This window comes from Benincasa hispida, chromosome 1 (assembly GCF_009727055.1).
Source record: "Benincasa hispida cultivar B227 chromosome 1, ASM972705v1, whole genome shotgun sequence".
Classification (NCBI taxonomy): domain Eukaryota; kingdom Viridiplantae; phylum Streptophyta; class Magnoliopsida; order Cucurbitales; family Cucurbitaceae; genus Benincasa; species Benincasa hispida.
In genome coordinates, this window is record NC_052349.1 from 44,926,462 (window position 1) to 44,953,531 (window position 27,070).

The 27,070-nt window shown below is 38.7% G+C and overlaps 1 protein-coding gene across 1 annotated transcript; it reads right to left on the reverse strand.

Moving 5' to 3' along the window:
* Positions 1-1,006: 1,006 nt before the first annotated feature.
* LOC120067213 lies at positions 1,007-26,520 on the reverse strand. Its single transcript, XM_039018726.1, has 16 exons — positions 26,268-26,520; positions 25,983-26,109; positions 25,519-25,613; positions 25,316-25,429; positions 19,383-19,487; positions 19,060-19,131; positions 5,683-5,795; positions 5,235-5,369; positions 4,853-4,921; positions 4,340-4,427; positions 4,177-4,248; positions 3,984-4,084; positions 3,362-3,479; positions 1,776-1,835; positions 1,552-1,662; positions 1,007-1,375 (listed from the first exon to the last, which is right to left on the reverse strand). The coding sequence occupies exons 2-16, from the start codon at positions 26,074-26,076 to the stop codon at positions 1,268-1,270; spliced, it is 1,455 nt and encodes a 484-aa protein (XP_038874654.1). The 5' UTR covers positions 26,077-26,109; positions 26,268-26,520; the 3' UTR covers positions 1,007-1,267.
* Positions 26,521-27,070: the final 550 nt, after the last annotated feature.

Genomic DNA, 27,070 nt, shown 5'->3' on the forward strand with positions numbered 1-27,070 from the left:
ATTTTCACTCTCCAATTAAAATAAATAAAGGAAAAATATCAAATTTTCACCCCATTTAAAAATGTTAAGAAATCATATTAAATGCATTTTCTCTTTCCACAATAAATGCAATTTTTTTCTTCATCATTAAGAAAACTTCTATATATAAATAAATCAAAAATAAAAATGATAAAAATGATAAACTTGTCCAAAAATAATACTAAAAGTCTTTTTGGAAACATTCAAACTTGAAGACATCTTTTAAAAGTATGGCCTAAAGAGGAGTTTTATGTAAAAATTCCTTATTTAGTTCTTTTGGGTTAGATTCATAAATTGCATGTAAATATTTTGGACTTTTTTATTATATTTAAAAAGACCCCTTATTATAATATATTTATTTATATAATTAAGAAGTTAGCAAATTTTAGGGAAACTAAACCTAGAAGTTAGTATCTCTCCATTTTTACATGTTAATTAAAATTAAAAAGTGAATTAATAAATCAATTATTTTACTAAACAAAGTAAACAATTAAGATTTTCTCCTCATCACTACAAATGGAACCTTAACCATTAACTTCACAAAACACGAGAAAACACTTGGGCAAAGTCTAAAGTCTCAAGAGATGCTCATATGTATTATATAATAATTATAAAAAATTAAAATTAAAAAATATAAATATGAAATGAGTAACCTGGTTATAGCTCAATTAATACGACTATGCATACCCTAGACCTATTGATCATAAATTTAACTGAAAATACGACCAAAAGTTACAAGAGTATATGCTCCGAACAAAGCGCCACAAGTTGAAAGGTCAAAAAGGAGAGAAAAAAAAAGGATAAGATCTCTCAATTTGAACTTTTTAAACCCATCTGTGTGACACAACTGGCACAAAAGGTCATAATATAATCGGCATAACATGAATGCCATTTCTTCATATTTGAACCACACAATAATCATGAGAAAAACAACCATGTTAGTATAATATCCTAATCCTCGGTGAGATCTCCAAAATAAGAAAATAACTTATAAAAGCAAACCTTGCAAGTACATTATATTTATAACTGCATTCCAGATCCGAATCAAGTTTGAAAATTATGAATTCAGAAGAGGTAAATACATGAAGCAAGCTCTCATCACTAAACTGTTGAAGTGGAAAACTTTCTACACCATCATTTTTTCTTCATTTACCCCGCCAACACTATCTACAGTTGCATTTAATTTGAAAGCTAAGATCCATTCCCAAAAAAAAAAAAAGGCAGGAAGAGGTTTGGCCATTTTCATTTCTCAAGTATTGACACCCTGCCTTGCTTTCAGGACAAGCTCCTCTGTAGTCGGTCCTATGATCTCATTGGCACGTTTTAATCCGACACAATAATAACGTCCAATTGTATCCTAAATTTCAAGTCAATGGAGAAAGAATCAGATGAAGATGATGGACACCTTCCACATGCACCATACACTATCAACTTAACATTAAATGCTGTATATATAAATAAAGTAGTTTTAAAGGTTAAGAAGCTATTTTTTAAAGCCAATTTTCATCAGCAAGGATAACGCTTATGACTTACCCGAGAAATGATTCCTAATTTCTCCAACTTTTGAACTGCATCGTCCACTTCAAAGTTGCAGTGCTCACCAAACTCTTCTTTGATCAACTCCTCACACCGTAGATCGAGATCCTACTTGCCCATCAGAAAATCACTTTTCACCGTGAATTTCAGATAATCCACATCAATGTTTTCAATTATAATCAAAGAAAGCATGAAAACAGAGAAGAGACGGGAGTAAATACTTCTAAAGTAGATTTGCCTTGCTCCATCAGTATAAAGAAGGAAATGATCACCTCTTTGACCTTCACACCAAGGGGAAAAAGGCATTATAAGTATTGACTAACAGTATATGCATAAAGGTATGCCACTTGCAAATACCACTTGCATTCCCCAGAACACAATCCAGCATAGTTTATACAGATATAATGTAAAAATGAACCTCCAGAAAAGAGCTAGAAAAATAGAGCAACAAGCTAACATTTAATTTTACCACCATGTCCAAGCGCCTTAGGAATCCTTTCATGTTTCTTAACAGAATGTCGCTCTTAATCAAGAGAAGGGCAACATTATGATTGTCATCGTTTATCAGCAGTAGGAAGGGTTTTCATCTTCAACTATATTACCTCAAACGTAGGATCCGACAATTTGTGGCTTAAAGCAAACCCAAAGAAAGACTAAATCAATAGGCCTCTGCATCTTGATTTCAGAAATGCAACTATTGTACATGCACATTCATCGTTTTCTCTATTTGTTGCTCAACATTCACCATTGAATGGTCAAAGCAAAAGCAACCGAAGTAATGACTACAACAGAAGCTAAAACAGTGAGTCATAATACGCATTCACTATGGTCATCCACTCAAGAAAGAGAAGGTAATTATGTGGGACTTCATCATCAAAGACTTCTTTTAGCTCATATGGAATGAACGGAATCACTGTATAGAAACTGAATTCTCACAATTCATAGATCATCTATCGTACCCCTTTTTTGTGGTTACAATCTTACTTCCCTTATAGCAGGGAAATACCAACATGTAATCTCTCTGCCATGTTTGCCCTTTTGTAATTTCATATTATCAATGAAATTAGGATTAAAAGTTTCTCATAATAATAATAATAAGCATTCCCTATTTTCCCATGAATTATCCCATTTTTCAATTCACAGAAGGATTGAACCATACAAAACAGTACGGGAAGAAATCCCTCAGACAGACACGTGAGCTACTTGCAACATAAGCACTAGCCTCTAAGAAAACATCCCCTTCAATTTACCATGCCTCGTACTTAAACAAAACAGTAGTTGACTCAAAGATTGGCTTTTGGAGTTCCATTTTTCCATGTGTTCCACTTTTCTATCTATCAATCAGGCTATCAGGCGGACAAAATGATACATACAGTACAGGAAAAATCCCTCAGAAAACCGAGCTTCTTGAAAAATGAGCAAAGCACTGCCCTATAGAAACATAGCTTCCAATGATTCAATTACAAACTAACAAGGCTCCTACTCAGACAACATAATAGTTGATTAAATGATTGGCTTTCAGTGTAATTCCCCTACAAAACCAACAAATGCCCCAAACTAGAGGGTAATTTCATGAGAATGACTGGAAGCCATTGGCTTTCCAGAAGGTCCCAGCTGGAAAATGACGAGGGAAGCATTCCATCATTCTAGAGTGCCGACTCCTTTCAGAGATTCAGAGATAGACAAGTAAAAAAATAGTCCAATTACAAATATAGCATGCATTTTACTCTTTTTTTCTCAAATGTAGAAATTTATATCTGGATACAATGTTCACATTTGACAGACAAGAAATACATAATATACTTACTTCCTGTTGGATCACATCATCACACAAATGAAGAAGTGTGCCCCTTCCACTATCTAGCTGTTTGTCATACATAGATTGTGTAATTAAGTTCTGGTATGTAGCCATGTTTTGCTGAAACCTATAGATTGAAAAAGAATGGCCAGAGACTATACATGCATTAGAGAAATCAAGAGAATACCAAACTGACAATCAAAGGAAGCTACCTATTTATGATCACCTCCCCAGTTGCAAGTTATATAAGTGAAACACATAACGAGGGTGCCAATTTGAGCATAGTTCAACTTGTTAAGTGCTATACCACGAGGTCAAAATTTTGAATTCTCTCATCACCCCTTATTGAAGTCAAAAAATTTAAACATAAAATTAAAAAAAAAAAAATAAGGGGGCAGTGAGGACTCAATTATCTCTGCAGCTACGTTTAGCATTGAGAACAAGCTATAACATGATTGAGGTACACAATATTAACCATATTAATACAAAGGAGAAACTATCTTCCTGGAACCGTCCAAAAAACAGTCAATCAGACATCTAAACCAATAATAAGCAAGTAAGTGCAATACGAGGGTTTACAGAAATTAATGATTAATTTTAAAAATGCATCTAACAGAGAGAGATACTTAACGTGAAATATGTCTTTGCACAGTAACCAATAACTGTAGAGAGAACAGCGAAAATGACCCAAAAATCAGCCTTGGGCATTTCAACTGAACCCACAACAGCAACCTATAAATACATACACAGTAAAAACAAGTAAGCAAAATATTAAGAATTTAATGACAACAATAGTACATTGCATAAACATACTTAAAACTAACCAGCCCAACTATAGCAGATACAAGGAACTTAACCCAGTCCATTGGAGTCAGTCCTGGATTTTTCTTTTCAGGCTGTCACAAAAAATTTATCATCAATCTTCTGGTTCAAACTTTTCAAGGAGCAAAAGGGAAACGGTGATTAAAAAGGAGAAAATTAACTTACAAGTACTATTTCCATATCAGCCATTGGAATGTTTTTAAAATGCTTGACATATATTCCACGTTCAGGTTTCGACTTTGTACTTGCTCGCCTGAAGAATTACCATTCCTTTTACATGTCAACGAACTGTATTTCAGAATAATTGGAAAAACACATTTTCTACTGCACAATCAGCTGAAATGGCAATAGATACACTTTGACAAGAAAATCTGAAAAGCTTGTTGAATATTAGTAGTAAAAGTACAATAAAATTTCCACTAATATGCACAGATAATAACATAGGCCATAGCTACAATAGTAATGCAAAATCATTGATATATAGCCTTCCTGTCATTAAAGACTACAAACTACACGATGTAATTAAATAGACCTCTCAGTCTAACCTCAAACCAAGACTTCCAATCCATTTAGCCAAAAAAGAATCAAGCATTGTAATCAGATCCTACATAATCTAAAATGAAACTTCGAAATATAATGAGGCACCCATAGTTCCAACTCCAAGAAATAGAGCAGTACCTGTAAACTACAATAATCCTATCAAAGGTTGGTTCTTGAATAGTAACCTTGCCCAGCAAATTGCGAGCACTGTGAAGACAAGAAAAAAAAATCGAGAGGTTAATCTTCCAAAAGAACATTTACTTTTTTTGCTTTTCTAAATCAACTAATCCTGACCATCCATAAAATGAAGAAATTATGACGTCTGATCTCAAGTAAGTAGCTATTGAAAAGAACTAGGAAATACAATGAGTGAACTGCATTTTTCTTATTAGTCCCCAGAATAACATATGATGAATCTTTTGCTTCGTTGTTTTCTTTTTTCTTCATTCCATCAACGTAAAAATTGTGTAACCATGATCCAACTGCAGTCAGGCATCAATGGTAAGAAACTATGCACAACCTCAGTTCCATATTCTCCAGACGAACTCTTTCAACATTTAGGTCATCTTGTTCAGCATCAGGGGAAATCTCATCATTCTTCTTCCTATCTTCCGTAAGTCGTGTACTTGGCCGTCTGGAGAAAATCTTTTCTAACCTGCAACCACCAAACCAAAGGGAGAAAAAACATAGTTTGAATGGTGCTCAAACAGACGCAGTTTCATACTTCTGAATGGTGCTCAAATGGTAAAAATCAATGTCATGCGCTCAGAAATCTCCTTTTCATGATCCCAACTAGGAACTGCCAATGATGGCAAAATATTTGGTCTATAACAAGCTTATGCAACATAATTCTGTGATTCAGTGTTTGACTAGCAAAATTAAAATAGCTCAAATAAAAAAATTATTCACAGGTCTACAATTGATGGTAAATGAAATAAAATGTTCACTGATTTCAAGCACTAACTTACCTCGTTAAACTTAAGAGATATGCCCAAAATCTTCCAATAAGCATGTCTACTTTCTCCATGTAAAAGAAATCACTCGTTCGGTCAATTCCAGTTCCTCGCCTGAAAATAACATACTGACAGAAAAAAATGGTACAGATGAGAGAGAAACAGAGAGGCCTGTACCCATTTACAGTGATTATAAGGTTACGAAGTTGCAAAGGATTATACCACTCATGAATATCCCATGCACAAAACTAGAAACAACATTCCCTACCACCAAATATCTCTAGTTTCTCGAAGAAACTCCATTTTTAATACCAATGGCCGACTCGTGTAACACACGACAAGAACCTTTGTGGCCGACCTTGTGAACATGATAAAAGAACAGCAAAGTAGTTTAAAACTACGATCCTAGCCAAATTTCTGTCTGTGAATCTCTGCATGGATACTTCAACCTAAGAAACTGAGGGGGTTGAAAGGAGGAAATAGAGCCAGACTTTGGCACCTGAGTCATAAATCAATTTTTTTTTTTTTATATAAGAAAAACAATTTCATTCAGAAAAAAGGAAAGAATACACGGGCATACAAAAACCAAGCCCACAAAAAGGAGAATCCCTTTACAAGAAAGGGACTCTAACTACACAAAATCATGTTCATAGGATAATTACAAAAAACTTTTGAAATCGAAGCCCAATGAGAAACGTGAAAACGAATGAGAGACCAACTATCTCTAGCCTCCCTCTCAACTCTCCTAAACACCCTTCTATTCCTCTCATCCCACAACACTCAAACAATAGCACAAACACTAGCCAATCAAAGAATACGGCTTCTCTCCCCAAATGGCGGATTGAGGACTCCTCGATCATATCTCTAATGTCTCTTTGACAAGCACACATCAAACCGAACATCTAGAAAAAAGAATCCCAGACAAAGCTCGCAAAATCACATTGTCAAAGAATATGGTCCAAGTCTTCCTCCGCCTTCCGGCAAAGAATGCAACAAAAAAGACCAACCAACGGCTACATTTCTTAACAAGCCTATCCAACGTACTAACACTGCTATGGAGAACCTGCCAGGTAAAAAATCTTACCTTTCTAGGAATCTTAATCCTCCACAACAACAAGACAAACTCACCCACAGGAGAAGGGTTAACCAAACTTCCAAAGGATTAGGGCTCCAAACTCTCACATCTCTCCTCCCAAGGTGAAAGGGTTGATTCTCAAGAAAAGAAAGGAGGACAACCACATCCATCATTTCCCTATCGAAAAGGCCATGACGAAAACCGAGGGAGAATGAGCAAGAGCTCCCTGTCCATACGAGAAAATCGGTAACAAAATGATCTTTAAAAGACAAATGATACAACTAGGGGAAAGAATCACAAAGAGGTCTCTCCCCCACCCAATGATCTTCTCATAAATACGTCTCTCTCTCATCCCTCACCACACGACGGACTCAAGGAACAAAAGCGAGGAGCTCTTTCTTCCAAAAATTCTGGTAAGTGCCATTAATCCTCTTAGTTAGCCACTCGAAATGATGGAGGCCATGTAAATAGGGTTTTTAACCTAGGGGCATTTATGTAATTGTGTAAGACCCCTAGGGCTTCCTACTGTCTATTTATACAGTGAGTCCCTGTGTATTTAGTGTATCAGTTTTAATAAGAAAAGACTTTATATCGTGGTTTTTCTCCCTGCACTAGGGTTTCCACGTAAACTTGTTTTCTCTTCCCTCTTCTCTTTTTTTACATGGTATCAAAGCGTCGTGACGAAAACCTAGTTGTTATGGAAGAAAATCAACCTCAATCCTCCTCTGTTGATGGGTCTTCAAGTTTCAACATGAGAACGGCAATCCGGGCAGCGGTAAAGGAATGTTTTCAGGACGCCCTACCGGAATTAATATCTGCCGTTCAGATACAATCCTTGGAAAATCGTCCTCAGGCAACCGGGTATCACTATTCCAGAACAAGTCAGAATCCGATCGGAGTTGGAGCCGGCCGCGAGGAACCTTCGATTCCCGATCGGAGCTATCATGACCAGGGCAGAGTCGGCGGCGGTCACGGCAGATTCGGCGGTCTCGGACGTGAGGAACAAGCTGACCGCGAGGAGGTGTTGACCATCGATCGGAATTATCAAGGCAGAGGAAGCAGTATCGGGGGCGAGGATCAAATTAGGGTTAGTACCGGTCTGGAGCAAACCGGATCGGTTCGGGTTGAACCAGGGCAGGCTAGTCACCAGTATTTTGATTTTAATTCCGACCCGAACCAATCCGACCCAAGGCAGAACGTTGTGTTTCAGTCCGACCCGCAATCCCTTCATTTTAACCCGCGATCCGACCCGCGACCTGAGAGCTCATCTGTCTGACCCGAAAGCTCTTCTACCCAGTTTTTTGCACCAGCCGATCCACTTTCAGCCCATCCAGCCCGACCCGGTGATCCGGTTTCCTTCAATTAGCTCAACGAATGGTTTTTTCACATCCAACAACCGAGGTCTCGAGCAACCAGTACCTGTTCCGATAAATTGTGGTTTAGCTCGTTACCCAGACGATGTAAGACAACGGTTGGCTTACCTGCAACAGCAGATTTCTGATCTGGATACAATGTTTGGTGCAAATCCTCAACCGGTTTATTCAGAAAATCTGGTAAACTCATTACCTATAGTGCCTAACGTTTCCTACTTACCTGGTTCGATGGGTAATTCTGCAGGATTTATCGTCGGAGAAAAATTAAATGGCCAGAACTATTTTTCTTGGTCTCAATCGATCCGGATGGCCTTGAAAGGGCGCCACAAGTTTGGATATTTGACAGGTGAAATTCCAAAGTCGGCCCCAAGTGATCCACAAGAACGAATTTGGAAAGGAGAAGATTCGTTGCTACGTTCTGTCTTGGTGAACAGTATGGAACCCCAGATAGGAAGACCGTTACTGTATGCTACCACAGCCAAGGATATCTAGGAGGCGGCGCAAGATCTATATTCTAAACGACGGAATGCCTCTCGGCTATATACACTCCATAAACAGGTTCATGAATCCAAACAAGGGTCTATGGATGTTACCTCTTATTTTAACAAACTGTTGATGCTGTGCCAGGAAATGGACTTGTGTAGAGAAATTGTTTGGAATTGTCCACAGAATGGGGCCCAATATTTGAAGATTGAGGAAGCAAATCATGTTTATGTGTTTTTGGCTGGATTAAATCCAAAGTTTGATGGGGTTCGTAGTCGGATCTTGGGCCAGCGTCCGATTCCTTCACTTCGACTACTAATGAAATAAGGCTGGAAGAAGATCGGTCGTGTACCATGAATAATGCCACCTCAACTACTGATGCAGCAGCTTTTGTTGCCAAGCCATCCGGTACTGATGGTGATAAGAAACCTCCTCCCATTTGTGAACATTGTAAAAAGCTTTGGCATACGAAGGATCAATGTTGGAAATTACACGGGAAGCCCCCAAATAGTAGACGACGACAGTCTCACGAAAAATTTAATACTAGTCGTGCCCTAGCAAGTGATTCAGTAGATGGTCAAACTCAGAAGAAATCTCCTGGTGACGGTAAACACAGTTCAAGTACTATTGGGGTTAGTGCAATTGCACAGTCAGGTAATTTTCCTTCCTTTGGCCTAATTAGTGTGAATGGTAAGAAACCATGGATTGTGGATTCAGGGACTACTGATCATCTTACGAGTTCCTCAGAGTTATTTATGTCATATAATCCGTGTGCTGGTAATGAGAGGATTCGAATTGCAGACGAGTCTTTTGCCCCTATTGCAGAAAAGGGCAATATCTCTCCATTTCATGGTTTAATTCTACGTGATACCTTACATGTGCCTAAAATATCATATAATCTGTTATCTGTCAGTAAACTAACAAGAGATTTGAGGTGTAAGGCGATTTTCTCACCTGATCCAGTTTTATTTCAGGACCTGAAATCGGGGATGACGATTGGCACTGCCCGACACAATAGGGGACTCTACTTCCTTTCTGTCGAGGCTTCCTCTAGGAATGATCACCAATCGGGGTTTATGTCTTTAAATTTCTCTATTTCTGAAAATGATGTTATGTTATGGCATTTTCACTTGGGACATTCAAATTTTCAATATATGAAATACTTATTTCCTCATTTAGTTCGTAATGCTAGTACTTCTTTTAATTGTGATGTTTATATTCATGCCAAGCAACATCGTGTTTCTTTTCATTCTCAGCCTTATAAACCCTCGAGTCCTTTTTCTCTTGTTCATAGTGATGTATGGGGTCCCTCACCGGTTACTACTTCCACGGGAAAATGGTGGTTTGTCACATTTATAGATGATCACACCCGGCTCACCTGGGTTTTCCTGCTCACTGATAAATCTGAAGTGTCCTCTGTTTTCCAACAGTTTTACACAACTGTCGAAACTCAATTTAAAACAAAGATTGGGATTTTAAGAAGTGATAATGGGCGAGAGTTCTTTAATGCCTCTTTCAGAAAATTTCTCGACTCTAAAGGTATTGTTCACCAGAGTTCGTGTGCTTACACTCCATAACAAAATGGAGTAGCTGAGCGTAAAAATCGGCATCTGGTTGAAGTAGCCCGATCTCTTATGTTATCTGCCACCCTTCCGTCATACCTTTGGGGAGATGCAGTTCTTACTACTGCTCATCTCATTAATCGGATGCCCTCTCGTATTCTTAATCTTCATACCCCTTTAGAGTTGCTTAAAGAGTCTTTTCCTACTACTCGGTTGATCTCTGATGTTTCTCTTCGGGTTTTTGGTTGTGTTGCGTTTGTTCACTCCCATGGTCCAAACTGCACGAAATTTTCTCCTCGTGCTCAGAAGTGTGTCTTTGTTGGATATCCACTCCATCAACGTGGATATAAGTGCTATCATCCGTCATCTCAAAAGTACTATGTCTCTATGGATGTCACCTTTCTTGAGGATCAGTCGTTCTTTCCCATTAGTCATCTTCAAGGGGAGAACATAAATGAAGAAGAGACTAACTGGTCCTCTTATGCTATTCCTTTAGAGTCAGCGCCTATTCAAACCTTGTCTAAACCTAATCCTGATCATGATAGTCTGGTTCTTCCTACCAATCAAGTTCCTTGGAAAACGTACTACAGGAAGAATCTCAGGAAGGAAGCAGTGTCACCTGCTGAACCAGAACTGTCGGCTCCAGTGCAGGAGTCAGACCTGTCATCAGGTCCAGGCACGTGTATTCCTAATGATGTTGATTTATGTATGGAGGATGATGAAGGCAGGTATGACAAGGGGGAAGGAAGCAGTGATACTAAGAGAGTAATAGAAAGGGAAACTGTAGAGGATGGAATGATCGAAGTTACGGAGGATGAAATAGTCCGTGCTAATGATGATGTGGAAGTTACTACTGAAGTTTCTGATACACAGATAGTAAATCATGGTGAGAAGCCTGAAGAGGTGAAAGAACGTGATGCGTCACTTGATCTTCCTATAGTCCTGAGGAAAGGTACCCGTTCATGTACTAAATATCCTATGCATAGTTACACGACGTATAGTAATCTGACATCCGAGTTCAAGGCTTTTACTACTAGCTTGGACACTGAAGTGGTTCCAGATAACATAAATGTTGCAATGAAAAAACCAGAATGGCGGTCTACTATTATGGAAGAAATAAGAGCTCTGGAAAAGAATAAAACCTGGGAACCGGTGACTTTGCCTGAAGGGCACAAAACAGTAGGATGTAAATTGGTGTTTACTATAAAGTACAAGTCATATGGGACGATTGACCGATACAAGGCTAGACTTGTTGCAAGAGGTTTCACCTAAACATATGGAGTGAATTATTCTGAGACGTTTTCACCTGTGGCTAAACTTAACACGATCCGAGTGCTTCTGTTAGTAGCTGTGAATAAAGATTGGCCCCTACACCAACTTGATGTTAAAAATGCTTTTTTGAATGAGGAACTTAAGGAGGAAGTCTATATGAGTCCCCCTCCCGGGTTCGAGAGTCAATTTAAAAATAAAGTGTATAGATTGAGGAAATCACTATACGGACTGAAACAGTCTCCAAGGGCCTGGTTTGACAGGTTCGCAACGTTTGTGAAAGCACGGGGATATGTTCAAGGACATTCTAATCACACTCTTTTTGTAAGAAGATCAACATCAGGGAAAATTGTTGTTCTTATTGTCTATGTTGATGATATTGTTTTATCTAGGGATGATGATGTAGAAGTCACAAGACTAAAAACAGAGATGGCCAAAGAATTTGAAATTAAAGACCTCGGGAAGCTAAGATACTTTCTGGGAATGGAAGTGGCTCGCTCAAAAGAGGGTATATCAGTTTCTCAACGAAAATATATACTGGACTTGCTAAAGGAAACAAGTATGACTAGGTGTAAACCTGTTGACACGCCAGTAGAATACAATGCAAAAATCGGTGATAAGAATGATGGAATTCCTGTTAATAAAGAAAGATATCAGCAGTTAGTTGGGAAGTTGATATACTTGTCTCACACAAGACCAAATATTTCTTATGCAGTAAGTGTTATGAGTCAGTTCATGCAAGCTCCTTGTGAAGATCATATGATAGCAGTTGAACGTATTCTTCGGTATCTGAAAGGAACTCTTGGTAAAGGTCTAATGTTCAGGAAAACTGATAAACGATCTGTTGAAGCTTACACTGATTCTGATTGGGCAAAGTCTGTTGTTGACAGAAGATCTATGTCTGGATATTGTACGTTTGTCTGGGGAAATCTAGTCACCTGGAGAAGTAAAAAACAAGGAGTTGTTGCTAGAAGTAGTGTTAAGGCAGAGTATCGGACCATGAGTCTAGGAATTTGTGAAGAAATCTAGTTGAAGAAAGTATTTTCAGATCTCCAGCAAGATAATGAGCTTCCAATGAAATTATTTTGTGATAATAAAGCTGCCATCAATATTGCAAACAACCCAGTTCAACATGATAGAACTAAACACGTGGAGATAGACAGACACTACATTAAGGAGAGGTTGGACAGTGGAAACATCTGTATCCCTTATATTCCTTCGAATCAACAAGTTGCTGATGTTCTTACAAAAGGGTTATTGAGACAAAATTTTAATTATTGTGTAAGCAAGTTGGGGCTTGTTGATATCTATGCACCAACTTGAAGAGGAGTGTTAGAAATAGGGTTTTTAACCTAGGAACATTTATGTAATTGTGTAAGACCCCTAGGGCTTCCTACTGTCTATTTATACAGTGAGTCCCTGTGTATTTAGTGTATCAGTTTTAATAAGAAAAGACTTTATATCATGGTTTTTCTCCTTGCACTAGGGTTTCCACGTAATCTTGTTGTTTTCTCTTCCCTCTTCTCTTTTTTAACAACTAGCAATAACCCTATGCCACAGAGAATTGGGCTCAGAGGAAAAGTGCCAACGCCATTTGGCTAAAAGGGCTTTGTTTCGAGTCCTAAGGATCCCAAATTCAAGACCCGCAAAAGACAACGGTTTCTCCATAATCTCCAATCTAATAAGATGTGAGCCGATTTCTCTCCCTTCATCAACCCCTTCCCAGAGGAAGTCACGCATCAACCTCTCCAAACACTTACACACCTCGGAGCTCTAAAAAGAGAAGAAATAAACCGGAATGCCACTTAGGACGGACTTAGTGAGAGTAAGACGACCCATTTTAGAAAAGAAACTCTTTTTCCAAGAAGCCAACCTACTTCGAACTTTGTCAATCACAGGGTCCCATAAAGAAACACACTTTGGACAATTCCTAAGAGGGAGACCAAGGTAAAAAAAGGGTAGGCTTCCCACCTCACATCTAGTCCACTCTACCCACCTTTTAATCTTATCTTCCTCGCTATTGATACCCATGACACAACACTTACCCCTGTTTATCTTCAAGCCTGACATCTCCTCAAAGAAAGCAAGAACGTGATTTAGCATTGAGAAGGAATCAACACTTCAAAGCAGAAGAAAAGGGTGTCATCCGCAAATTGAATATGGGAGAGGGGAACCCTATCCTTACCCACCTCAAAGGGCTCAATTAGGTTACCTTCGACACACTTTGTCACCAATCTGCTAAGCACATCCACAACAAGGAGGAAACGAAAAAGGGAGAGAGGGTTTCCCTGCCTCGAACCTCTCGACGCCGTCACATTACCCCTAGGGCTCCCATTGATAAGAAAGGAATAGCTCACTTTCCTCAGGCAACCCCACATCCACATACGCCATACACCATTTAAAACCAAAGTCTTTCCTATCTAAAACCTTATCCAGAAAGTTCCAATCCATGTGGTCATAAGCATTTTCAAAATCGATCTTAAACAACACCCCTTTCTTCTTTCTAGCTCTATAGTCCTCGATTGCCTCATTGGCAACAAGGATTTGATCCAGAGTTCGCCTCCCTGCCACAAAGGCCTTTTGCTCATCAGAAATAGTTGACAGGAGCACCCTCTTCAGATGATTCACCAAAACTTTCATCAAAATTTTGTACACTTGTGATGAGACTAATTGGACAAAAGTCCTTAAATCTTGTCACAGACTCCTCCTTTGGGATCAAACAGATGTAAGTTTCCGACATAGATCTATTTAAAATCCTCTTTCGTAAAACTCTTGGAAAAACTTTGACCATGCCCTCCTGCACAAGGGACCAATTCTCTTGATGAAAAGAATTGTAAACCTGTCCGACCCTAGGGATTTCGAACTATCGCTTCCAAAAACTGCCCTTTGGATCTCCTGAACAGTAAAAGGCTCAGACAAACTTTCCTTATCCTCCTCAGAAATAGGGTTCCACTCCATCCTTTGAACAGAGGGTTTGGTTGAAACCTCCGAACCGTATAACCTAGAGAAGAAGCTAACAACTTCCTCCTCGATCTTCTCATCCTCTATAATGACCACCCCTGAATCAAAGACCAAAAGGCCAATCCCATTCCTACTCTTTCCGCCACTCGCCACCGTATGGAAAAGAGCGGAGTTGCAATCCCCATCCTTAGCCCACGCTGACTTCACTTTTTGCCTCCAACTACAAGTCTCCTTTCGAATCACCTCCACAAAAAGGACCTTTAAAGAGCCCCCTTTCCGTTTTCATGGACTCATCCAAGAGGCCCTCCAGCTCCAAGTCATCAAACCCCTTAATCTTAGCCAAAAGCTCCTATATCTGAACTCTAACGTCACCAGAAACCTCTCCGTTCCACTTTCTTAGCATCCCTTGTAACGCCGTCAACTTACCCATAAATTTGTATCCCTCCCAACACCCCACAGTCGTCTCTCGCCACTAGCTAGGAACCTGGGACTTAACAAAAGGGTGTTGCAGCCACATGTTCTCAAACCTAAAAGGACACGGCCCCTAATTCTAACAACCTGACGTTAGGATAACAGGCTAGTGATTTGAAGTGACTCTAGGCCCCACCACCTGCCTATACTCCCCGAACAGACGGATCTAATCCAAAGAAAGCTAGACTCTATCAATCCTACTTCTAGCTCTCCTATTAGCCCAAATGAACGACCCATTCAAAAGAGGAGGATCAACTCACTGCCCACCTTCGATAAGATCATTAAACATCCTCATCGATCTATCGCCTCTCCCCAAAGAAGCTCTCTCAGCTTAAGACCTCGTCATATTAAAATCGCCCACACGGCACCAAATCAACCCACGAAGACCAAAAAGATCCCCCAACTCATTCAAGAATTGATCTCTTTCTCTAACTCTAGGAGGACTATACACTCCAGTGACCCAAAAGCACTCCATCTCTCCTTCCAAAAGACACCAACAACAAGAAGACACCCTTAATCACCTCTAAAGCATCAAGCGTACGGCTATTCCACATCATTAAATACCTCTTGACTTCCCCACCGCATCAATGCTCTCCCACTCCACTCTTCTGAATTTCCACAAACTGCCAACGAGAAGAAGGTCAAAATCACTCCATTTAGTCTCCATCAACACGACAATATCAGGATTCTCTTGCCTCAAAATGTCCTTAATAAGCCTTCTCTTATCCTGACTCCCCACCCCTCCACATTGCAAGAAATAATTTTCAACATTGAGGATAGGGCACACCCGCTTCCTTAGAAGCCTTTTTCCTTTCATAGTTAACCGAGCTCTATAGCTTTCGAAGCTCTCTATCAACCTTGTTTAAACCTTCCCCACAAGCCTTTCTCCCTCCCATAATCTTCCTTTTAGGAGACATTAACGCTTTTGTTTCTTCCGTTTCCACTCTCTTAACTCCCACAGATGCCAACGCCCCCCAACCAAAAGGCCAACTGCCAAAAAACTCCCCGCTAGGCATCGGATACGAAACCAGAAGAGGGTTAGAAAAGGAGTAAGAATCCCCAAGCAAAACCTCGTTAGACAACAACAAAGAGCATTTCCTTGTCCCATTCCTACGGCGTTAGACCAAGAAGCAACCTCTAGACCTCCTTCACCTAAAGAATAGACTGGCAAAAGAGAAAATGCACCCCCGGAATCAGGGAAATAGCTCGAAGAAGGAACACGAAGAGGAAAACCTTCTCTACCCCTCACAACCAACTCAGAAAACTCACCCACGGCCAAAGGCACATGATTCCCCTTCTCAGATAAATTTGAAGACTCTCCCCTTTCCTTTACCACGCCAGGATTAAGGCCCAAAGAAAGATAAGGGAAACTTACCTAGTCGGTAGGCTCAGCCGCCTCGGACTGCTGGAAAGACTGAGGATTCTGCCCCGTGAAGAGACCCAGCTGAAGCTCTCCTTCAGAAATAGGACTTAACGTGGGCCTAACTTCCAAACCTTCGATAATCTGCAACCTAGATTGTTGCTCATCGATTGGAATATTACAACTCTCTCCCTTCCTTTCGCACTCAGAGCTCCTTTGATTACCAGAAACTTTCCCCATTCCTACGGCAGACTATTTTCTAGAATGAACGCTGTGAGAGGAACAAATTTTCATTGGAATAACTCATTAAAGACACGTCGGACGGATCATAACCCGTTTCAACATGGGTCGTCACTAACTCCAAATCTGGATCACCCGCTTCACCCGAAATCGGATCAAACCTGACAGCATCAAACACTTGGGCCTTGCCTTTACCTACGTAGCTTCCCCTTTTTCCACTTCTTTGGGTGGGCTCTATGAAGCACAGACACAAATACGGTTACACGATACGGATACGATCGGATATGACGATTCGTCAATTTCTAAAAAACTAAGATACGGATACATCTAAAGATACGTCTTTTTTATATATTTTTTTAATATATATATTTCCAAAAAACGAGGATACTGATACATTGAAGATACATTTTCTTTTTCTTAAAAAAATCTAGGATATAGATAAATTTAACATACAAGTTAATAACAATAGCACAACATAGAATACAAATACTGAAATACAACACAAAAAAACATCTAAGATATTGAAGTACAATAGTTAATAAAATGCAATAGAAAAGTGACTCATATTACAAAGAAGAATAAGAAGATTAGAGGGAGAAGTATGAAGATAAACAAAGAACTTCATTGAATTGTTGAAGATATTCAAATGGTTTATATTTTGGTGGACTTTGTGGAGACTCAAATGTGAAGATGAAGATTAGATGATTCTAAGTTTGATCTTTTATTTATTTTTTCCTTTCAGTTTTGGACTCGAGTAGTGAGCTTTTTAAATAGGTTGCCTAGTTTTAGATTGAGAAAGATTAGATGAGTCGTTGCTTGTCTTTTTTTTCTGAAAAAAGGTACGCGTAGAAATAGATACGTCAAATCGTGTGTCAGATACGTATCTGAGAAGTATCTGGAAGTATCGGTATCCGATACGTGTCTGATACGGATTCTTTGCCTCACATGAAGTATCTGTGCTTCATAAGGTGGGCTAGTTTGTTTCAGCTCCACTTTCCTACCACTCTTCTTCGGCTCCTCCAAATGAAGAGAATTAAACGAAGGCCCTACACTTCATGAAGGTCGAACAACACAATTCTCCTTTCCTTTTGAATTCAAAGCTTCACACCCACTAATATCATTAAACAAGACTACTCATTTCAACACCTCAAGCAGACTTAACGGCCAAAATGGGCCTTTGAAGGCTTTTACTATCCGGCCCAACAGCCTCAATAGCCCTATCACTCTTCTTCTTCTCAAAGTCACTCACATGATTTCTTTTTTAATTTCCTTTATGCCCTAGCGATAGACTGACGGCACCAACTTTAATCGAAGACCCTTCTGGCCAAGTCTGATCACCACCTTCCTCGTATCGATCGACACAAAATCTCACCGGAAAAGTGAAATCTAGGTGGTTAACGTTACAACCCACCGGAATAAAGCCATCATCATTTCCTTTTTCCTTGAAGCATACTTGCTTCAACCAACTCGCACCACTGTAAGAACTCTTTTCCTCAAGAAGCCCTCCACACCACTCAGCCATGGAAGCAATAAACTCTATTGTTTCTAAGGAAGGGGGAACGTCTAATGCCACAACCCAACCGCCTTTGAATTCCTGTTTTCTCTCTTCTTCCACCGTTCGAAAATCTCAGGCTTGGAAGATAAAGTTTTGAGAGCTAAGAGTCAAACCTGTTCGGATAAGGACCTCTGCATTGCACGGTGAATGTGAAGAAGTAGACCATTATCTCGGCAATAATGAGCCAAACTGCAAATCCCCACTGCTAAATTTGCACATAAGATTCTAAGACCATAGTTAAGAAACGACGGTCAATCAAAGACCCTCTCAATAATCTTCCAATCAACTGTCGCATTACTCTTCTTAATGATCACCGTCGAATCACAATCAACCACAAAATCAAACTCCCTCAAACGTTCCTCTACATCCTCTTTCACAACAACCTCGATCACAAGGTCTTTGTCCTTTCTTGCCAGCACTTTCCCTTCCAGACTTACCCTTAGCTACTCGGCATGGTGCCTTACTACCTACGCCTTTCATTGCCTTCACTGGTTGTTTATCAAGAGTTGCAGAAGGAAGAAGCTCAGAGACCTCCCCCACCAATAATCTCCACCCACTTCCTCTTTTGCCTTCGGGAATGAAACCCTCCTCGCCTCCCCTTAAAGAATTCCAATGATAATAAAGCGAATCTCCCCCTCGAGTTTTCAAGTACTTGAAAGAAGATGATCGCATTCTCAAGCCTTCTTCTTCGCCAGAAACCCAAAGGGTTACTTAGCTCCGCTGCAGCCACTAGACAATCCGTCACCCATGTTGCGATGCCTAACTCCAAGTCCAATTTACCTGATTTCTTGTCGTGCCTTCCCTCAATGCAAATATTCCTCCCTTTCCTTGCCTTGGCTACCAGAAAAAAATTTCCTATCTAAAATGACCTTCCCCATCTCTTGAATTTCCTCACATTTTGAGAGAAAAGTTAGAGAGAGAACTATACCTGAATCATAAATCATAAACCTAATAAGTGGAGAACTCTGGAGTCGAGAAACAATCTTTTAACGAGTTGAAGAAACTTTGAAGTTTCAAAAGTTATGTGCAAATAAAGTATATACCTTGTCAACAAAGTCTGGTAGGTTGCCTTGAGGATGTGTAGCGAAATATTTCTTTAAAAGAACCTTGTCGAGCTACAAAGTAAAAAGATAAACATGAGATCAAAGAAGATAATATGAAGTATATTACTCACATATGAATTAAATGTTTCAACCAAGATATTTTTCTAAATTTTTTGTCTACCACAAAAACTAATAAAAATATAAATCTTGAAGAAAGAACGAAGTACAAGAATATGATGCTCAAATCAGGAAATAAATTTTTGCATTTTTTACACATACATTTCCCATTTGAGATCTTAAAACATGCATGATTAAATACAAACCTTGGACTCATCAACTGTAATAGGAAGATTCAGGAGATACTGCCCTGAAAGTGCAATTTCAATCTCCTCATCACTTGCTATTTTGAAATTGCTCTTTTCCATAACCTGTATAAAATTGAAGGCTTTCCAAAATGATCATTGGGTACTACTGTCTCTTTATTCAACATGTATGCACATATAATTATAAGACTCACTCAACCTGCTGATCTCCTTTGTGACCCGTACCCCTTGTACTTAACCCTAGAAGAGGTACTTTTCAAATGAGAAAAATCACCAAGTTTAGGAACCCAGATTTTTTTAAAGGAAACAAGACCTTTTCATTGATATAATGAAATGAGTCTAATACTCAAGGTACATTAAAAAGTACCAAGTTTAGGAACCCAGATTGAGAACAAGTCTCCGTCGTACTTGGATGATTAGTAAATACACTAAATTTTTTTTAAAGTTCAAACATATTTGGGTTGAGGACTAGTAGTTTTGGTCATATTAAATTATTGTTAAACATGCGATGTAAAGATGTCTAATAATACATATACCAAACATGATAAAGAAATCTTCCTTTTTATATCTGTTTAGTATCTTAGGCTAGCTTCTGCACGCCTTGATAAATCATATGAAACAACCATTCATTAACATTTGATCATCAAAAAATTAATAGGATTTTAATATCCTATCCCCTTTACTTTGTTCACATGTCTCAATGCCACTAGGCCAACTTGGTGGATAACACATGAAAATAATTTCACAATACAACCTAAGGTCTCAAACCCTAAGCCATAAAGCATATACACCCAACTCGTGCAAAATCTATCCTATCCCAAGGTTAAACGATAAGAAAACATCCTTATAAAAACCAGCAAGACAAGCTCAATCTATTGTCTGACAACAAAATGCTTCCTTCTGTCTAAGAGCAGCAGTAAAATTCCAGTAGAAAGATATACCCACATATAGTCAGAAGCCATAGGAAAAGCATCAATTATGAAAAACTTGAGACGTTCAAACTTCAAGATTAAGAAAGAAGTAGAACAGACATTGAACATTCCTTATTCTTTGTTTGAGGGGAGGCTCAACTGGTACTTCGTTCAGAGCGATGATTCTTAAGAGTGCAAAAAAAGCACCATATTGGCTAAAGAGGGGAGAAATTCATGGTCTACAAATTGTGGACAATTATTTCCTTTGGTATGAGGCTTTTTAGGTGAAACCAAAAGTAAGGTCATGGCTTATGTCCAAAGTGGACAATATCACATCATTGTAATGATAGGTGGGAGATTGATTGTCCTTAACACAACTTTTTCCAAGAAAAAAAAGTTGTATATTATTTAATAAATCAGATTACATAATCGACCTTTTACATGGTGAATAAATAGACATCAAGAAACCACTAAAGGAAAATACATAAATGGAAAATACCCAAAAAGAAAAATAATAATTAGGAATCAATCGTAATTTCCTTTCACACCCTCCCTCAAACTCAAGGTGGTAAAATGAAGAACAACTTGAGTTTGTGAAGAAAACTGCCGAAGTCAAATCAGCAAATCTGGGAGGGAAACAAAAACCCACGAAGAATGAAAATACAAAGTAAGTTAGAAACACAAACCCAAGAAGAACGGAAACAAACTTCTGGGTTGGCAACAAAGATCCTCATAAAGAGATCGATATTAGAACTTAAGAAGAACTTTTGGGATGAAAACAAAGATCCTCATAGAGAGATCTAAAACAAAACCCACGAACAGCCGATTTGAAAACAGTACAAAGACCCACAAAAGTTTGTTTCTTCTTTTTTTAATAGCGGATTTGCCATAATTGCAAATAAACTAAATTAGACCAACTTGAACCAAACCAAACGGTGTGAACCAAACTAATTAAACTGAACCAAAGTAAAATTTCTAAACCGGACTAACTAAACTGACCCGTTGCTGAACCAAAAAATGGGTTGGGCAAGATGCTGAATTGAACCAAACCAAACCATAAATGGACCAAATCGGAAATAGTGAACCAGCCCCTCAAAGAAAAATAGATAACCATGCAATACGAGCGTTCGTGGCTTCAACATCAGGGAAAAGTGAGCAGCGACTTCGACGATAGAGGGCACGAATGCGATTTGAGACAAATGACGTGAATCTGTGGGTCTGGGTTTGAAGGAGTGTCCCGACGCGGATCTAGGTGGGGTCGGCACGACTTGCACCTGGTGTTGGGTAGTTGAGTGCGGATCAGAGGCGGCGGCTGGGATTTATGGAGGACTTCAGATTTGTGTATACGGCAGAGCATAAACGGATTGGAGATGGATTTGGGCAGCGGATCTATGCATGGATCTGCACGAACAGCATGCTTTTAGGAAGAAGACAAAACCCTAGTATATGGGCAGAGAGAAAACAAGCAGAAAAAAGGCGACGATATGCCTCCGTCGAAGTCGATCGATGGAGGCAGAGAACAGATGGGGCTTTGGTGGCTAGGGTTCAATGAGACAAAACCTAATGCTCTAATACCATGTTAATTTTGTATATTATTGAATAAATCAGATTACATAATCGACCTTTTACAAGGTGAATAAATAGACATCAAGAGGCCACTAAAGAAAAATACATAAATGAAAAATACCCATAAGGAAAATAATAATGGAAAATAATTAGGAATAAGCCCTAATTTCCTTTAACAAATATTAAATAAATAAATAAGGCATCTTTTGTGAATAAGATACAAAGTTCATTTATGTGACTTCTTTTATAACAACTACCTTTCACTAAGAAAAAAAATGAAAGAATATAAGGAAATACAAAAAAAAAAAAAAAAAAAAAAAAAAAAAAAAACAAAAAGGTAGCTCAACTAGAGAAATGGGCTACAACCATACAAAATGGTGCCTACAGAACAGTTATAACAGAACTTCGAAGTCAAAGTCCAAGCATCGCTAGGAGTTCCCTCCAACCCTCTAAACACCCTGTTGTTCAACTCACCTCAAAGATTCCCCAATATAACACACCCCCCAACAAGCCATTAAAACTTGTCCTCTTCGCAAGAGGACAAATGGAGGAGGAACTCTTCAATCATACCACTAGTATCCCTATGCCGAGCAAGCAAGAAGCCAAAAACCTAAAAGAAATGATTCCTCACAAACGTCACAAATTCACATCGCCAAAGAATGTGATCCAAGTCCTCCACCTTCCAACAGAGAATACAACAAAATGGGCCAACTAACGACAACTTCCATTCAAATTGATCCATATAATTAGCTCTTCTGTGTAAACGTTGTCAAGTAAAGAATTTCACTTTCCTCAAATCTTAATTCTCCAAAGATCAGAAAAATAGACTCATGCAAGGGTTAATGGTCCACCAAGCTATGAAAAAAAGCTTTACAAGAGAGATAGGTTGGGACCCCACACACGGACATCCCTTCTCCCAAGCCTAAAAGCACACTCCCCAATCAAAGCCAAAAGAGAGAACATTCATCATTTCCCTATCAGATAATGATCAACGAAACCTAAAGAAGAAAGGAAACAAGATCCTCGACCAAATCAAAAGAATACACCACAATTTTTAAATGAAGACAAATGATGAAGATGGGGAACACAAAGGGGTCTATACTCACCGATCTTCCCAAAAATATAGATCCTTTCCATACCTCACCACACAATGAACCAAGTGGGAAAAAAGGGAGCTTGTTATAAATACCCTTCCATATGTTCCAAGAAGTGTCGTTAGCCCCACCTGATAAGCACTCAAAAGGATAAGGACCAAACTTGCTAGCAATAATCTTGTGCTAAAGAGCATTGGGCTCAAGCACCAAAGCCATTTGGCTAACAAAGCATTATTACGAGTCCTTAAAGTCTCAATTCATAACTAGCCCAAAGCCATTTGGCTAACAAAGCATTATTACGAGTCCTTAAAGTCTCAATTTATAACCCTCCAAGGAAACTGGCCTCTCAACAACCTCTCATTCTAACCAAGTGCAACCATTTTCCTTCCTAGTTCTTCCCCTCCTTTCCAAAGGATGTTGTCCGTAAGCTTCTCAATATTCTTAAAAACCGCACAAAAGACTCTAAAACGGCATAATAAATTTGGATACCACTCAAAATCGAGCAAAACAAAGTTAGCCTTCCAGCTTTGGAGAAAACGATTCTTTCAAGAGGCCAATCTTTTCCTAATTTTGTCCACCACCGAATTCCAAAAGGAAATGGATATGGAATTACTTCCAAGAGTGGGGACCAGATAAGAAGGGGGAAAGGAGCCAATTTCGCCACCCACCACTTCTACCCACCTCCTAAGCTTCTCTTCTTCACAATTAAGACCCATAATCTAGCTAAGCCCCAAAAATTTTTCAAAGTGAGGAAATGATTCAAGATTAAGAACGAAACCTCATTCCTAGAGCAAAGGAAAATAGTGTCAGCATCAAATTGAAGGTGAGAAAGAGCAACATTCTCTTTACCAACATCAAAGGACTCAATGATCTTACCTGCGACCCTCTTAGTAAAAGTCAACTTAGGACGCCCACAAAAGCCATGAAGTGGAAGGGGATAAAGAGTCTCCCTGTCTAAGACCTCTAGAAGCCTAAACTTTTCCCCGAGGCCCACGGCTCCCATTAAATAGGAAAGAATAACTCACATTTTTCACCTAACTCCACATCCACATCCTCAATTTGTACCCAAACCCCTTTTTATCTAATTTCATTTATATGATGAAATCACAAGAGATGGGGAAACCCCAGTAAATAAAATTATAAAAAGCTTTTTCAACGAACAATATGGGAAAGCAACATTTTTCAAAGTCTACTCACTGACCGCTTCACTCCAAAATCATCCTTGCACGATAAAGCAACATGTTATAGAAATACCAAATACTAATTCAAGCTCCCTAGAATCTTAAACCAAATCAACCATGCACAATTGAAATAGAAAAACAGATTATTCAAAATTTTGTTAGGCCTCCTACGGTGGAAGTGTAGGTAAGGAAGAGTAATAAGGGAAAAGACCATATGGTAGTTATTTAGTGGGTTTGTTAGTGGTGAATGTTGTAAGGGTAGCAGAGCTAGGGAGAAAAGGGGTGTATCGGTAGTATGTTGATAAGTAAGGGAGGTTTGGGTTCTATTTTGCCAATCGTACAGTGTTTTTGAATGAAGAACTTACCAACCCTCTTGAATTGATTGGGTAATGTATCGTTCTTGTTTGGAACTCTTGTTTGGTTTTAAATTTCAATCAAATGGTAAGGAGGAATCCTTGCACATTTCTCCATCACTTTTGCAAAACATATCTCATTGGTGAAACGAGCAAAATATAAAGCCCTGTACTTTGTACAAAGTCATGCAGAACGTCATATTTACAAATTTGAAAACAACAAAGGATAAATGCTCAGAAGAAGAACCACATAGATCTTCCTCGATGAATCAGGACAAAATAAGTTAATTGTTAAAACTTAAAAGCTATAGACATCAACATTTAGAAGCAGTGATCTCAACTCATTAAGTTAAATGACGGTGTGATTTATACCAAAAGCTGATGCCAAAAATATCAATTGAGTGAAGCAAGAACCAAAGTAACAGGTCAATGTGTTTTCTAACAAAAACAATGTATTTGTGAACATCTTCAATCATAAGTCAAAATGCCATATTTGTCCCAGTTAACTATCGGAGAAAACCCCACTTGCTGGTGGGGTATATTCCACTCACTAGTTCACTTTTATTCCCCTTCACAGTATTTGACAAACATACATTTCCCATTCCTCGTATTACTGATTTCAATCCGGACAAGATTTGATCTTCGGCATTCAGTTGTCATAAAGCTTGTAGGAATTTAATAACCAATGTAGGTGGTCACACAAGGTTCAAACTTATTCCCCAAAGTCTTTTTGCCTTTTTTTTAGTTCAATCCATGACGGTTGGAAAGTTTTTGAGAAACTAATTATCACCACAAACAAAATGAAAGAAGCACCGACTTTATACAAACCTGAAACAAGTAAGAAAGAAAATTTTGTTCAAGCACTTCAATTTCATCAGAGGATAGATGCTGCTGCTCCAGCTTCTGGGCTCCATGAACAGGATCAAAGAGAGAGTAGAGTTGCTGAAATAAAAACAGATATGTGTCAATTGAGGTTAACAAGCAGAATGGTAACAGTGAAATTAAGGTCTTTCATCCATGGAGAAATGTACCATCAAATCCTCAAATTGTAGAAGGTACCAAGCTCGAATTGTGTACTCGACTCTCTTGCAAAGTTTTAAGAACTCAGCCCGATCAGAACTATGTTCTAGAAAACGAGGAAATAATCAGCAACCCCAATTATAAATAGAACATAATTCTCAAGGATCAATCATCTCAGTTTAGCACTCAGGTAAGGAAAAAATTTAATCAATAGTGACCATTCTTATACCTCTACTAGGGGATACTCAGCCTATTCAAAATGGATTTTACAAATTTGACAGAAACGGGTAGTTTAGAGTGCGGAGAAACGCAGGCAGTGAATCACACTACGGCACAGCAGACTATCTGATATAATGATGATTTACATGGACAACCATTATGAATACCACAATCCTAGAAACTCATACAACCCATCAAATTCGTAAAAAGAAAGAACCCCAAAATTCGTAAATCACAAAGCGAGAAGTGTTCGAACCAATTAGATTCGCCAAGGTCATTATCAGCTTCGGCTTCAACACCGGAATGACAGATTCACGCTCCAGCCGAATTACTTCCTTGTTCTTCCCCATTGTTCAGAAGCTCAACGAGTGTACGCCACTGGCCTAAGAAAGGGGGAGCCGAGACAATAGTACCCGAGGGAATGACCAATTACAGAAGCAAAATACAGTAAGATTCGTTGATATAGAACAGAGGTTTTTGAGATGAGAATGTTGGATTTATGCCTTCGAAAACAAGGCAGCCAAAAAAGGAAAGAAGAAACCTCCAAATCAGCAAACTGTAACGTCTGAAAGTGTGGAGAACAGTCCCGAGTCGATTCCAAAACAAATCAAATCATAATTAGGATGAACAGACGCAATTATCTTCTCTATGAATACAATTACACACTGTAATTTAGGTTTTGAATCTACAAAATTTGTCTCTCCCTCAACCAGAAAAAATTCTCTTGAAACTGACCGATCCCCGCTCCGGAGGGAAATGCTGTTTTGTATTGTTCACACCTGTCGGACAATTTCCTAAGTTTTTTATTTATTTATAGAATTTATCGCCACGTGCCAAGTGGTACGCTCCCACGCCCCTTTTCATTTTCGGTTTTTTTATTTTTTATTTTTTTTCCTTTTTGTTTCATTCTAATGCTTCCAGAGTAAGAAATGCGTGGATTTTGCTTAGCCATAAATTCGAATAATGCAATTTTCTTTTATGAGTGGATTAGTGGGTCAGGCTGACATGCCGACCGACACAATCGAGGTCGGAGGGCCGAATAAAATTCTCCAATTTCCCGATTTTTAATTATTTGAACGTTTTATCGTGAAATGACTTGTATGTCCTAGCCATCCTTTTATTGTCTCCATGACTACTTGAAAATACAGGAAATTGCTTAAAAGATCATTTCTCAAGTCGAAAATGATTTTCTACTTCTTTTTTTTTTTTTAATTTAAGGGTTGTTTGGTACGATAATTTTTTAAGTTCGTATAAACAACTTAACTTCAATAGTAGATACTTTTGAAATTTGTACATTTATCGAATAACTCTATCTTTTCATCATTTTTTACTTTTTCACATTTA